Genomic DNA, 13,781 nt, shown 5'->3' with positions numbered 1-13,781 from the left:
GGTACAAGTGACTTGCAATAGTTAATGGAAGAGTAATGAGAGCCCTTAAAATTATACTGAGTTTTTAGAACCTAAAGAAAAGTTAACATAGAAAACTTTTTATGGTGTTGATAGTCTGTGGCTGTACCAACTAAGGTGAGTTTAATAAAGGAGAAAAGATTCTGTTTGTTCAATGCCCGGGAATAGTGGAAAACAAAGTTTTGTAATTTTTTTCATATGTAGTATTGACAAAGTCTTTCCCATTTGAAATGAGGAATATTTCAGTGTAATTATTTTTGGCATTTTTCAAAACCAGTTACATAAGTTAATTTTCATGCTAAAGATTCTTATTGATTTTTCTGGACAAGAATTTACTACATATTTTTACACTATTACACTGTGTTCATGTTGTTTTTGTGTTGTTTTTTTTTTTCCTGTAAGAAAGTCCCTGTAGAAAGGAAATAGGAGCCAACTCTAAAATCTAAAATAAGGACTAAACAGCTTTTCATTTGCCTTTCTACCCTTTGAGATGCCAGAAGCAATTTCCTCTTGAAGCTGACTTCCTTTCTGGAAGTGATTTTCATCTCCAACCATGTTGAGGCTCTTTTCTCATTCTTTCTTTCTGACTAACTTGCTTTTTTCCTGTCTGACTTTCTACTGCAGTTGGGAATTTCTGGAGGTAAGTAATGACAGACAAGTTTCTCTCTAACTTTCTTTTTCAGTTCTTCTTCCCCCCTTGCCCCCCCTCACCCAGTCAGTCTAGAAGGACAAACAAAGCACTATTGGTGTCCTCTGCAAGAGAGCACTGATAGGGGCTGGCTGTAAATTGACGTGGCATGGAAAATCTCTGCTAGTTGGGAGCAGCTCTAATGTTGCTGCGAAATCCAGCCTACTCTTAGCCAAGTTTGTAGCGTGAAATCATCACGAGCTTACTGCTTCTATATTAAAAATGAATGGAAAGTACCTTTGCTTTTTGGTCTGGGAACTGGACTTTTTCTCTGTTTGGAGTTACAGCTAATAGGAAAAAAAAATCGAGGGGAATTATTTGGTTCCTTTTTTTTCCCTGTAGTAAGAGCGACAGATCTTGCTGCTCCCCCCACCTTTTCCTGCGACTTAATCATTTGCAGATCTTGCCATGGGGTGCGGACTGAGAAAGCTGGAAGACCCAGATGATAGCAGCCCTGGAAAAATCTTTTCTACACTGAAGAGACCACAAGTTGAAACAAAGACGGATTCTGCTTATGAATATGTATTGCTGGATTTTACCTTAGAAGGTATTTTTTTATGCTGTATCTTTACTATTTTGAAGTAAGAAGGAACAGGATTTAACTTCATTTTGTCTTGTTTGACTTACAGTAAATCTTAGGCACTTTTATCAAAGCTAGCCAAAATGTAAGACTTTTATTTTGAAACACAAATCATGACGAAGGTTCTTACTTGTATAAAATTACAATGGAAACTGCTGAAGTATTTTTAACAACCAAACTCTCCAAATTATACAACTGTCCTTGTTAAGGAAGCTGGTAGAAACTGTTAAGAGATTTTTCCTAGTTTCCTGTGAGTCACATACTGCCATCCGTACTGGCTTTGAATAATGGTTGTCTGAATTCGGTGTGACGGTTCAGAAAATACACTGTGCCTGAGCCTTAATTGAATAACAATTTTTTAAATGCACTCAACTTCCGAAAACAGGCTGTCATTGTCCTTGTTTCTTTATGCAGAAGTAAGTCTGTTCCTTAGTTGTATATCAGGAGTAACTTCCCCTCTTACGCCCACCGCAGTCTCTTGGTAGAAGTTTCTGTTATAAGAGTCTGAGTTTTGTCTTGCTTTTTTTCCCAAATGCTTTACTTGTAAGTTGTTGAATAGTCTTTTGAAATTGTGACTGAAATGAAACTAAATCTGTATGCATAGCTAGAGGCAGACAGTGCTCTGTGGGATACTTCCTTCCCGAGGGTGTCCCATCTCTAACAGAGCAACTCCCTGTTCCACAAAGTTGAAAACATAAACAAGCCCAGATGGCTGCCCTCAGAGCACAGACAGCTCAGTTTTACAGTCACTTCATAGTAACTTGCATTTTGTAACAACCCAATCTACTGGAAATGCTTAATAGCAAGGATTTGAAGTAAATGCTGTTACTAGAGGGGTTGGATAAAGGGAAGTAGTGTAAGTCCAGGTCTTAGTGCAATTGCAGGAACTTTTTCATAAACAAAACTTGGCTTTTGATGATTTTTAAGTGTTGTAATATTTTTATTTAAAATACAAGAGTCTTTTCATTAAAAAGATGTAAGATACTAATTGAAGATATATTTGCTAGGTGTATAGTACTAGATATCTTTGTTCTGTTTATTTACACAAAAAGTTTCTCACTGTTTTTTTCCTTTTGAAGAAACAAAACTATCAAATAAGTAATGGTAATGTACTGGAAATAAAGCTAGACTACCTAATGCATGCATGGATTAGCTACTGATACAGGAAGGATAAATTTTTTGGAAACTGAAGAGCATGCAGTGTTCTTAAATAACCTGTGTTCCAGATAGTTTTGCTGTGTTTTCAAGTTACAGTTTCTAATAGTGTTTTATAAATTACTTGTTTTAAAGGTGGTTGTGACCTTTGAAGTAATAGCCCATCGAACATGTGCAATTAAAGGTGTATCTCCGTTTTAATAACCTAGCAGTACAGCAGTAAAGATTAATTTTCTGTTGTTTTGTCTGATAATCAGAATTGCTTTGCTGCAGTGGAATTATGAATGTTAATAACTGAGATCAGTTTCAGATAGTTACCTCACTCTTTTTTAGATTTCTTACTGGAAGTAAGGGGATTTGTAAACAAAGATATCTTTCTGTTGAATGGTTCTAGATATGTGTATATAACCTTAAGTGGTTTTTTTTGAAGTCTCTATTTTTAGAGCCAAGATGAATACAGAAAAAGAACATGGTGCATATTCCTACTGTCTTGGAGGCATTTTTCAATTCTAAGTGTTTCTGAAATGGATGGATTGGCTCAAGTACTGTGGAGAATACACTGAGTTTTTTTTCTTTTTTTTCCTTCAGTCAACTTGCTCATGTACTTGTTGCTCTTTGAATGTCCTTTGACTTAATTAAACTGAGAGCCCTTTATCACTTCAGACCAAAGTTTTTCCTCTGCTGTTGTGTATTTATGGCACTCATTCTACTTTGCCTACTTCCAGAACAAAGTCTTCCTCTGCATAGATTTCTGTGTGCCCGAGTGATTTCTTGCTACTGGATCTTGCACCAGTGCAAAACAGAAAAGCTGCACTTAATAATATTTTAAGATCTTACAGTAAACCATGTCCTGCATCAAGATAACAGTATAGCAAGCATAAATGTGTTATTTCAATTCAATGTGCCTTATTCTGTGCTTTATCAGGTATATGCAATGTGAAGTCAAAATGAGCCTGCTGGGGAAACTTTCAGCAGTCCCTGATCTTTTCTCCCAGGCCATGATGCAGATTAGGTCAACCATGCTGTAGTCTGAATTTGCTGGCTGGAGTCCCTGTACATCTTAACTAGTTATTAGCTGTGCACTGAACCTTGGCTTCTCCACTTCCTGGTCCCCAAAATGCTCCCATCCCTACTGTAAAAATTAGCTTTGAATTCCATGGAGGGTGATGGCCATCAGGGGAATCCCAAACAAAAAAATCACAGCCAATCTTTTCTTTTGGTGGACTGGAGTAGTACAAGAGGGAGCAGCGGACTCTGAAGTGTAATTTTAAATGCTGGTCAGTGACTGTAAATCCCAAGGTCTCAGTCATGAAGCATATCCCAATCATACAAACAGCTGCTATTTTTTGAAGTCAGTTTAATCAGAAAGTAGGGATAGTTTCTATATTTCTACTAAGCAGAATGCTTATGCATTATCCACTATCCTCCTATTAGGGAAAAGAAAAAATATTGATGCAACCTACTAAGATGACATGCTGTCAAGTTCTTGTCACTCTGAATACCAGTGTGAATATGTATGAAATACTGAGGATGATGACAAAACACCTATCCTGCATCTGAGGCTTACTATGCAGCTGGAGAGTTAGCTGGAGTTCTTATTGCTACAGTATTTTGGCTACCTGTTGAGAGCATGTCAGGAAGGAAACTTTTGTTATGAAAAAGGGTTTAAGACCTTTATAAAACCAGGAATTTGATGATCATATTGCATCATTCCTGCTTTTTTGGTCTGTGGGCTATGGAGCAGTTATTTCTCAATACATGTGGCTCCTGGGTTTGCAAAGAGTGGAATCATGGGATGGGATGTTTACAAAACATGTTTACAAAAGGGAAGCTGTGATACAGTGTCTGCCTAAAGAATAAGTGCAACAGCCCTGTCCTTATGACTGAGAATGACTGACAGTTTAGTTGATAGCTTGAATTTGCTGATTATCAGCAAAAAAAATCAATATGTACGTTGGTGATAATTTTTGGTAGTGTGTGTTTCCCTGGTATAAATGTTCTGGTTCTTCTGGATGGCTTTTCTGTTAAGGCTCTTACACTGACAAGCATAGTAGGACACCATCCTTTTCCCGTTAGTAGAAATTGGTATTAAAAAGCATTTGAGTGTTGTAAAATACTAGTTTCTGATAGTTTGTGGGGTTTTTTGTGGTCTTTTTTTAAAGCCCTCAGTAAGTGTATGTATGTCAATGTTATCCACATTCTATAGTGTGAAAGCATTACAGAGGCTTTACAGAACACTACTTGTGAATCAGCAGAGTTCTAATTCAGTTTATTAGAATAAAATATTTGTGCAAACTAAGGAGTCATATCTCTGGTTTATGATAGTTTAAAACAGTAGGACAGACAAAGTTAGTGACTTCTGTGTCATAGGTCCTTAAATTCCTTGCTGTTGCCAACCTGCACTATAATGCAGATAGACAGGAGAGGGTAGGGACAAGAAATTAACTCAGCAAAGTGATGAGAGATTTATGTAATTGCATTTACTTTATTTTTTACTTCATGCATTTTTTTAATTACAAAATCAAAGAAGAGTTAGTGTATTTAATTATTTTCAGTTGTATGGTTTGAAAGGGAATGTTCAGGGCAGCACATTACAGTTGCTTGTATATTGGAAAAAGTGTTGCTTAGTTTTAATTGAGGCATCCTTTGATGGAGATGGGCACTGATCTTAATGCATAGAAAGTCCTGCAAAGAGGGATCCATCAGGACCCAGGCAAATAGGCTGCTTGGAGCAGGGCTCACCAATAGACCAGCAGATTTCCAGCCAGGCTGTTTTGTTATCAGAGTTCCTAAGTTCAAAAGATGAAAGCTTTGGCAAATCTGTGCTGGCATAATGACTCTTCTCCTGCTATTTGTGTATGAGTATTGATTTCCTGCTTTCTGAGAGCATCTAGAGTTCCAGCTGTACTTGTGAGAAACAGGAATTACTGACCCATCAGACTGACTGTAGCAGAACATGTATCTGTTACCAGCATGGAGTCTTCCTTTTCTCTCTGCAAAATCTGTGGACCATTCAAAAAAGGTTCTCCAAGAAGTTTTCCCTAACAATAATGTATTATCCAGGTGCTGCCTATTGATGCAAAATGCCTGCACACTCTGAGAGGGACCCTCCTTAGAAATCAGTGCCAGCACAAGCTTACTTAGGTGATGTGTAAGTCTGTTGAAAAAAGGAATTGGGACTGTCAAAATGTCAACTGATACTCCTCAGATCACTTCTAAGGGAAAAAAATAAATAGAAACAAATCAGTTGTCGTAGGCTTAAATCTGTTATATGGGAATTTACCTGAAAACTGGAGTTGAGGGATACTGCATTAGTATGTTTAAAGCTTTGGCTAGACAAAATAGTTGCTTTGTTAAGTTCAACCGTATTATGTGTTTAGATGTTAACACAGCTTTTAAATCAGCTTGGCAGACCTTGATCAAACAGAAAATGTTGCCAAGTATGTTAAAAATAGATCGTATTAAGTTGTAAAAATAGGTACTTGAAGTAGTTGAATAGTGTTGAATCATCCGTGAATCTGCTTTTTCTTGTGTAAATAGAACTGTAGGTTTTAATAAATGGCTGGGGATAGGTTTTGTGGGGCTTACATAAAAGGAACTCACCCGAAGTGTTTGTAGACATACACAGTATCATGTGCTTTTCTTCTGCTTTCAATGCTTTTTAGCTTCTTCAAATCCAGAAGTTATCAGGATCAGTTCTGTGTTGGATATAGCAGCTCGGGTGGAAGAGTATTACAGCAAAGGCTATGTTGTGGGAGCTGTGCATCCCATTCTGCTGCCCGTGGGACGGAGGAGGAGCTTCCCTGCAAGTCACATGTATCGAGTGGTGCTCTCCCGGTTAAAGCTGAGGTAACAGGGAAATAACTTGAATACACTGATCCTGTAATGAAGCCATTTGTAAGTAGGCTGCTCAACATTCGTTGCTTATCAATTTGAAATGAGCACCTCAGATTAGCCAGTTAGTAATGTCTTAAATGCTAAGCACACAGTAAGCCAATGTTTCCTTTGCCTTAGTAAATATCCTAACAAAAATCCAAAGTGTAATATATGTCTTAGAACTTGCAGCAAATAAAAGATTAACTAAAATACTAGGAGAGTAAAAAGCTGCTTTAAACTTTCTCATGCTTGCTTTTTCTTGGTTTTCAGAACTTTTGTCTTTCCCAGGGGAAAATGACATAGATTGTGAATTAATTTGTCAGGGATAGTTTGGGTTTTTCCTTATTAAGAAGAAAATCTTCATTCTGGAGCAGAGGTCATACAAAAGCTTAGTTTTGACACTGAGGGAGAGGCAGGAGCTTGTTTATGTTCCAGATCCATGGTCTTGTTTATTACTCCTGTTTTTACTGCATTAAAATCACCATGTGATCCTAAAAGCACATACAAAGCAATGTTACCATTCATTAGTTCCTTTGAATGCAAAAAAAAATAATTTCTTGTTCTTATTTTGAATAACTAGAAAGTGGATTTCTTACAGCATTAAAAGCTGTGAAGCTTCCCCTTCTCTCCTGAGTCCTTATGTGATGCACAAAGGTTCTTGTCTTTATTTGAGGACTGGGAAGGTGTGAATTGGAAGCTGCCTTGCTTCCAAATACTGCCACTGCAGTAATGCTTTCTCAAAGTGTTCATTTGAGAGAAATTCTCAAACCCTTTGATTAGACAAGCATTTTTGGGAGTATTTGCTGTTCATGCAACTTAACCTTTATAAATTCATCTGCAAACAATGTAAATGCTGTTCCTGTTGGCAAAAAGTTGAGTAAGAAAGCAAAATGCTTGCCCTGGAGCTGAGGCTTCCAAAAGCTGACACTGCCAGCACACAGCTCCCACAATTTGCCTTATCCCTGTAGATGTGGCATCCTTTGGAACCTTTAGGCCCTTAAATGGGTGAAGGATGAGACTGTAGCATACCTGTGAAACTGGGGTAGGTTCCAGTTCCCTTCCCAGGTGCCATATGTACCAAGGCTGGTTGTGCTGTGGGCAAATACGCCTTCTCCAACTACTGTTTGGAAGGTCAACGTCTATATTTGAATGTCTAATAATTTCATTTAGAATTTATTTTCTAAATGAAATTATTATACAAAGAAAGCATCAAATAAAATCCCATTATTACTGGCATACACTAAATATTGTCTGACTAATAACACAACTGGCTTTAGATGAAACATGAGTACTCTTTTGTAACTTTAAATGGAAGTTGGGGTTTGTCAGCTTCAATATGAGATATTCAAACATTATTTAACCCTCAGTAAGTGTTTTTGCATTGTGTTGCTAGAAATTGCCTATACTGTTTCATTTAACAGCTGCAGCTCTCCTTTAGTTACAAAAACTAAGCAGCAGGATGTTAACAGTGTAAAAGGACCATTTCTATTCATGGTGTGTTTTTTACAAAACCGAATCTGCTTTATGCTTACTAAATTTATAGTGTGAATGTGTGTGTTTTGCATTGTCAGAGATTTTTGCATTTATTTATTACAAAGGCAGAGCTGTTTGTCAGTAAAGCTTCATTTCCAAAATATCTCTCTGCATGGTCTTCAGATGAAATTCCTGTTAAATATTAATATTCTTATCCTGGCATTGAAACACATAGTACCTGTCACTTTGTGTAAGAAACGGAACAAAACACCAAAACCCACTGACTTCTAAATAGTATGAAGAAGCATTGTCAGGATTTCATTCATAACTGTTCCAAAAGAAAAGAATTCTATATGCAAGCATTTGCTCAAGTTAGCAGCAAATTCCTGACAAAGACTGCTTTCTTTCTGTGTTCTAGCCAGAAGCACGCAGCACCCAGAGGACAAAGGCACCCCAGGCTGGTGATTGAGGAATGTCCTTTAACATATGAAACACTGACAAATGAAGTAGTGAAAGAACTGCTAGAAAAGGTAAGGGAGGTTGTTTCCAACTTCTCTTCAGATTTTTGTTTCTGTTATAGGTCTAAGTTACATTTAGTGGTTCTGGTTTTAGTTTTGTGTTTGTTTTATAGAAGCTACAAAACGTCTCTCAAAATGAGAAAAGAGTTACTTTTTGTCATGTAGGACTAAATATCTCTGTAAAGCTTTGGAAGTCTTCACTGAAAGTGAAATCAGGCTCAAGCTCAGTTATAAAACACTTGTATGATATGTGAATTTTATGTTTTTCTGAGTTCAGTACCCAAGAAGAAATGTTCTTTTCTTTCTTGAACAAAAAATACAACATATATAGAAACTATAATAAATATTTACTTGGCACAGCTTTTGAAAACATTGTATGGTTACAGAAAACTTCTACTGGAATGCAAGTTATAGTTCTAGTTCTTTTTGTGTTTAACTTCCTCTGCAAAATTGAAGACTTGCTCTAACAGGAAGCTATTGTTATTACAAGAGTTAGTGGTATCTTTTGCATTAGTTGCCAAGGAGGGTAGTAGAAGAAGAAGCATATTGGAGATCTTTTTAATGATCTTTGAAATTTCGGGAGTTGTTTGTATTTTATAAATGGCTTGTTTTGACTTTTTTGGGTTCTTCAAATGTAAAATGTGATTACATTATGTATTTATAAGATATATATACCTGTTCCAGGTTGGTGGTGTAGTGTAGCAGACAGAAATTAGAAGGAAAAACACACTTGAAATGGGCAGTGATGGAGTCTTGGAAGCATATCTGTTACAGAAGTAGTATGTGAGAATAATTTGATTTTTAAATGCCCTCAGTTTTAGAAGGACAGAACCATTAATCCAGTCAAGTCTTAGTACTTTCTTTTTTAATATCTGAAACAATAAAACTTTGTGGTGTTTCAGCAAAAAGATTTTTGTATTGTCGGTTTTTCTCTGTTGCTTTTGTTAAATTTAAAACTTTAAATTGTTAAATTTAAAAACTATTTTGGCTGTCCTTGAAGCAGCAGCTCTGTATATATGACCACAGTGATTGGCATACTGTATCATTACTGTACATAAATAATGCCAGTAGATAGACTGAAGTGTCACTATCATGGCACCAAAAAGGGATTGCAGTACCATCATTCGTTTGATCTTTACTCACCCTGGGGATTAATAGTTCATGTGAGTAAACTGAACAAAGATCCTTCCCCCTCTGCCCTCACTTAATCCAGTACTTCCCATGTGATATCTTCTTTCTGAGCTGAAGCTCCTGTACTTTCCTTTGAGGACTTTACTTCACAGGGGAGCTTGTAGTACAAAGTGTCAGTGGGGTCACCTTCCTAAATGGCAGCACTCCTTAACCCAGGGAAAAAAACCATCTCCAAGAACAGGCACATCCCACAGATGGCAAAGATGTCACAGTTGTGCATTGAGACTTCAGTGCCAAGGAGACACCACTGGCTGAAATAAGAGGAACTTCATTTGCTTCTAGCCCCCTCCTTACTCTGCTCCTCCACTGTCCTCAGTAATAACAAAGCTGAGCAGCCTCCAAGGGAGCCAGGGGGTAATGACTCATGGCTCATGAGAGAGATACTGACCTCCAATATTACAGAAGTATTTTTAATATGACTGGCATCACATATTTAGAGAAATACTATTTATTTTCTTACTATACTGCTTATCAATAACACACAGTAAATAAAGTACTTTGGGTTTGTTCTAAATGAAGGCTTTTGTTTACTCTGAGGTCAGTACCAGTGTTGGCCACCTTTCTTGGCCTGACTCCAAAGACATGCTGGAAAACTTCCATTTACTTTGAAGCAGGGGCAGGATCAAAGACAAGTCACCCTTCTGTAATACAGTGTTAGGCCTTTATGTCTACAGCAGTTTAGTAAAGTGGTTCATGTATGTAGAAGCTGTAAAGAAGAAAAAGGTCCATGCAATTCTAAAATGACTTTGCAGCTAAATTTATGTTGTATTGCAGGTTAATGAAGCTGCTAAAAGAGGAAAGAAGTTTGTGGGATTTGTAACACAACATTTTCCTCATCCTAAAGCCTGTAATGGAACAAGTGCAGATGGAGGTGCAGAGCTGGAATCCACGCTGGGCAGAAGAAATAGGGAACACAGACGAGAAAACTTTGAGGAAAACTATAAAAACTGGAATGAAGGGACATTAAGTGGTCACTCATCTGAGAGTGGGATAGAGGAGGAAATGCATGGAGAAAGCAGACTGTTAGAGGATTCAGATTTCCAGTTTGGAAAAGAAGTCAGCCCTTCTAAACCACGGAAAGGAGATGGTAATAAATGCTGCTTGTTTGTTGCAGAAATAAGGTATTTTATTGAGGCATTGGAAAAAATAAAACAGCATTTTCTGTTGTATCAAATACTGGTTTTGGAAGATGCCTCTGCACATAGGTATGTAAATGTATACATATTTCTAAAAGAGTTGCCAATAAAAAAAGCAGAAGGAACACTCACCTTCTGTTTTATGTATGTGAGCTGTAGTAATATATTAAAATGATATTTCATTTTCATATAGACTATTGTAGATGTACTCTCAGAATTCTAGTTTGCAATTGAAAGAAAAAAAGAAAACCACAAACACCCCAAAATTGCCCACAGTGTAATTGTGGCTTGTTATGTGGCACCTTTGAAGGTTTTTGCTCAGTATGTGTATAACAAACATGTGGCAGTAAAAATCCTTCCTTTTAGAAGGATGCAATTGTTATAAAATATTTTCTGCAGCACACACATAGATATACTCAATATAAAATTACAAACACGTAGTGATTTCAAAGTATACCTTGTGATTCCAGTTGTGCCTGTTTGAAAGATGACAACAAAGAGAGCCCCTTCCAGCTAGAGCCATAATTTTACATGCTTCCAGGCAACTCACATAATGTACACCAAATAAATCCGTTCATAATGGATTCTTTCTGGTTAATGTGCCTTCAAGAAGTGTCCTGAAAGAGATGGCTGAAATTAATGCATTGACCATGAAATCAAAGACAATAATTGTTACAAAATGAATTTCTTAGAGAGAAGTGAGCACTGGAAGTATAGGAAGGAAAAGCATAATTGAAAAAATGTTGGTGCTGTGATAGACAAGTTTGTTGTAGAAGGATGAGGTGCTTGGTGTAGTCTGTGCAAAAAATGGTCTGAAACATTGACTTCTGGTACTGAAACTCTTAAGGCCTCCTGGCTGCTAAGAGGAAAAGGTAAAAAGAAAGAAGTAATCTGAGTAAGAGAACTAATGCAAGACAGAATTGTGTGGAAAGCAGGCAGCATGAAACTTTCACGTCAGGCCACATTTCCTGATGAGCCAGACATGTTTTAATTGCTCTCAAAAGCAACCTTTTCACTTTGCTGTTAAAGCAGCTCTCCAGTTTGTAGACTGTGAGAATAATGACTCTAAACACAGAGATAATCAATGTTCCTCTTATTTTTAACACTTGAGTAAAAGCAGTTTTTCTACAAGTGAGCCTTTACAGCATAATCTGGTAAAGCTTAACTCTTTTCTTACGGCTTGAAATAGTGAGTTTGCTGTGTATTAGCAGTCCTGTAAGGAAGAAGTGGAACACTAGGTTCTGTTCAGGAGCACTGTTTGTACAGGCTGGTGTGACCAGGTAGATCACCAGCCAGTGCATCCCCTACATGCAGTGTTCTCAGCAAACTTCAAAAAGCTTTGACAAGGATATGCCAGGTTTCTCTATACTAGTCAAATAGAAAATCACTGGAGTTCATAAGGTAAAACTTCTGGAAACTTAACCACCTTTCTTGGTCTATTTTTTATGTATAAATCATTTTGAAAAATGCTGATGTGAGTTTTCCAAGGCAGTCTTGCATGTGTGTAGGTGTACTGCTATACCAGTGTGCCACTTCCATTTACCTCTGCTCAAAAGAGGCAAAAAACTATGTCTGAGTTATAGGTTTGGGGATTGTAAGTATGAATTTTTACTGTTATGTTGCTTTTTGAACTATTTTATTGAATTTTGACTATAACACATTGCTTGCAGAGGTAAATTTCTGGTAGATGTGAGGAATTGAACAGTTGTATTGGGAAACAATTTCCTTTTGCTGTAGAGTAAGAGATCTTACTTCAATATATATTAAAAGAAATTAAGGTTTGTCAGGATAAACAGATCACTTGTGATGTAAGCACCTGTGAAAGTGATAAAACTGTATAAAGAGTTATCTCTTACTAAAAGTTCCACATTTTGTTCTGAATTTCCCCTATTCTAGGCACCTGATGTCACCTGCAGTGGGTGTAGTAACACTTCTCAAAGCAGAGAGGGATTCTTTCAGATTACTTAGAGTACAAATCCTATTTTGGAAATTTCTGTTTCTGGAGCCTAGAGAGACTAACTTCTTAACTGGGGTCATCTAAGCAAATTCCTTTGTTTTGACAGTGCAAAAACTTTGATATTTAAAGGTTGGTTTGCATTGATTTAGGCTGACCAGCAGTATTAAGCAATCTGAGAATATTTCTGGGCAGCTGCTTTGTGTTACTTGTCTACACCAGTGACACACAAGTGTATTTGTAGAACACACATAGTTAGGGTTTCATAATTTGCACCACTGATTTCCTAATATGCTATGGATATGTCAGTTTGTAATGAGTGCTTGCTTGTGACTGGTTTTGTTACAGCACTGTATTAATACCTAGACAGAAAACCAATTTGAGGATATGTTGGTTTTGTATCTTTAACTTCCACTGATCATCAGTTACTATGGGAAAATCCCAGTGAGCAACTAATTACACTGGTACTTCATAGAATAATGGGTTAAAGTCAGTGCAAGCCATTCCTTGCATTTGCAAGCTTAGAAAATCGGCTTTTGTTTTTATAGTTGTAAATATTTATAGCCAGAAGTTCCACGAGTGGCAGAAATGAAGGCTCTTTCCACTGGTTTTTCTAAGTCCTTGTATGTTTTCTTTATGCAAACCCCAACTACCCGAAGAATTCAGTGACAGCCCAGCTGTAAGAAGTTCACATTTTCCTTATATCCCAGAGTGTACCTCCCCTCACACCTTGTCCTGAGTGTGTTTAGGTCTTAAGCAGAGTAACATTAAGAACCAATTAGTAAAACTGTTGCTTAGAAATAGAAAATGTTGTTAAAATAGGAGATTAGTAATATTACAAATTTTGGAGAACTGTCTTTGAGGTTCTTTCTTCCTTTCTCTCTCCTTAGACAAGCTCTATACAGTCTTCAATGTTTTTGATGATGATTCTACCTGCTGGACCTACCATGAAGGTGTTTTGTCTATGAAAGTAACAAGAAAGGGGCCAGTTGTTAGTACACTGGAAGCAGACTGGCTAGAATTAACTACATTTTATTATAAACAAGGATTGGCCTTAGTTGATTCTTTTGTACACTGGGAAACTTCTAAAGGTGAGTACTGTCCCAGGATATCATGAAGCTTCTGCTTGTTTACATAGAACTATGTAATTTGAAAAAAATATTATTATATTTTGCTTCTTGATGGGAGGGTA

The 13,781-nt window shown here is 37.1% G+C and overlaps 1 protein-coding gene across 3 annotated transcripts in view; it reads left to right on the top strand.

The window, feature by feature from the left end:
- The first annotated feature begins 513 nt into the window (after positions 1-513).
- RFTN2 (raftlin family member 2) overlaps positions 514-13,781 on the top strand; it is a 29,513-nt gene continuing 16,245 nt past the window's right edge. Inside the window, exons 1-6 of one of the 3 annotated variants that reach the window (XM_077181219.1) lie at positions 514-658; positions 1,107-1,253; positions 6,107-6,290; positions 8,209-8,320; positions 10,274-10,586; positions 13,480-13,680. In XM_077181219.1, coding sequence (XP_077037334.1) covers positions 1,115-1,253; positions 6,107-6,290; positions 8,209-8,320; positions 10,274-10,586; positions 13,480-13,680 — 949 coding nt within the window. In that variant the 5' untranslated portion in view covers positions 514-658; positions 1,107-1,114. Of the gene's footprint in view, positions 659-1,048; positions 1,254-2,008; positions 2,143-6,106; positions 6,291-8,208; positions 8,321-10,273; positions 10,587-13,479; positions 13,681-13,781 lie in introns of those variants that run through there. The other 2 variants (XM_054636559.2, XM_077181220.1) reach the window with 2 other exon arrangements.

The sequence above is a fragment of the Agelaius phoeniceus genome, chromosome 7, assembly GCF_051311805.1.
Source record: "Agelaius phoeniceus isolate bAgePho1 chromosome 7, bAgePho1.hap1, whole genome shotgun sequence".
In the NCBI taxonomy this organism is placed as follows: Eukaryota; Metazoa; Chordata; class Aves; order Passeriformes; family Icteridae; genus Agelaius; species Agelaius phoeniceus.
This window is presented reverse-complemented; position numbering and strand designations above follow the sequence as displayed.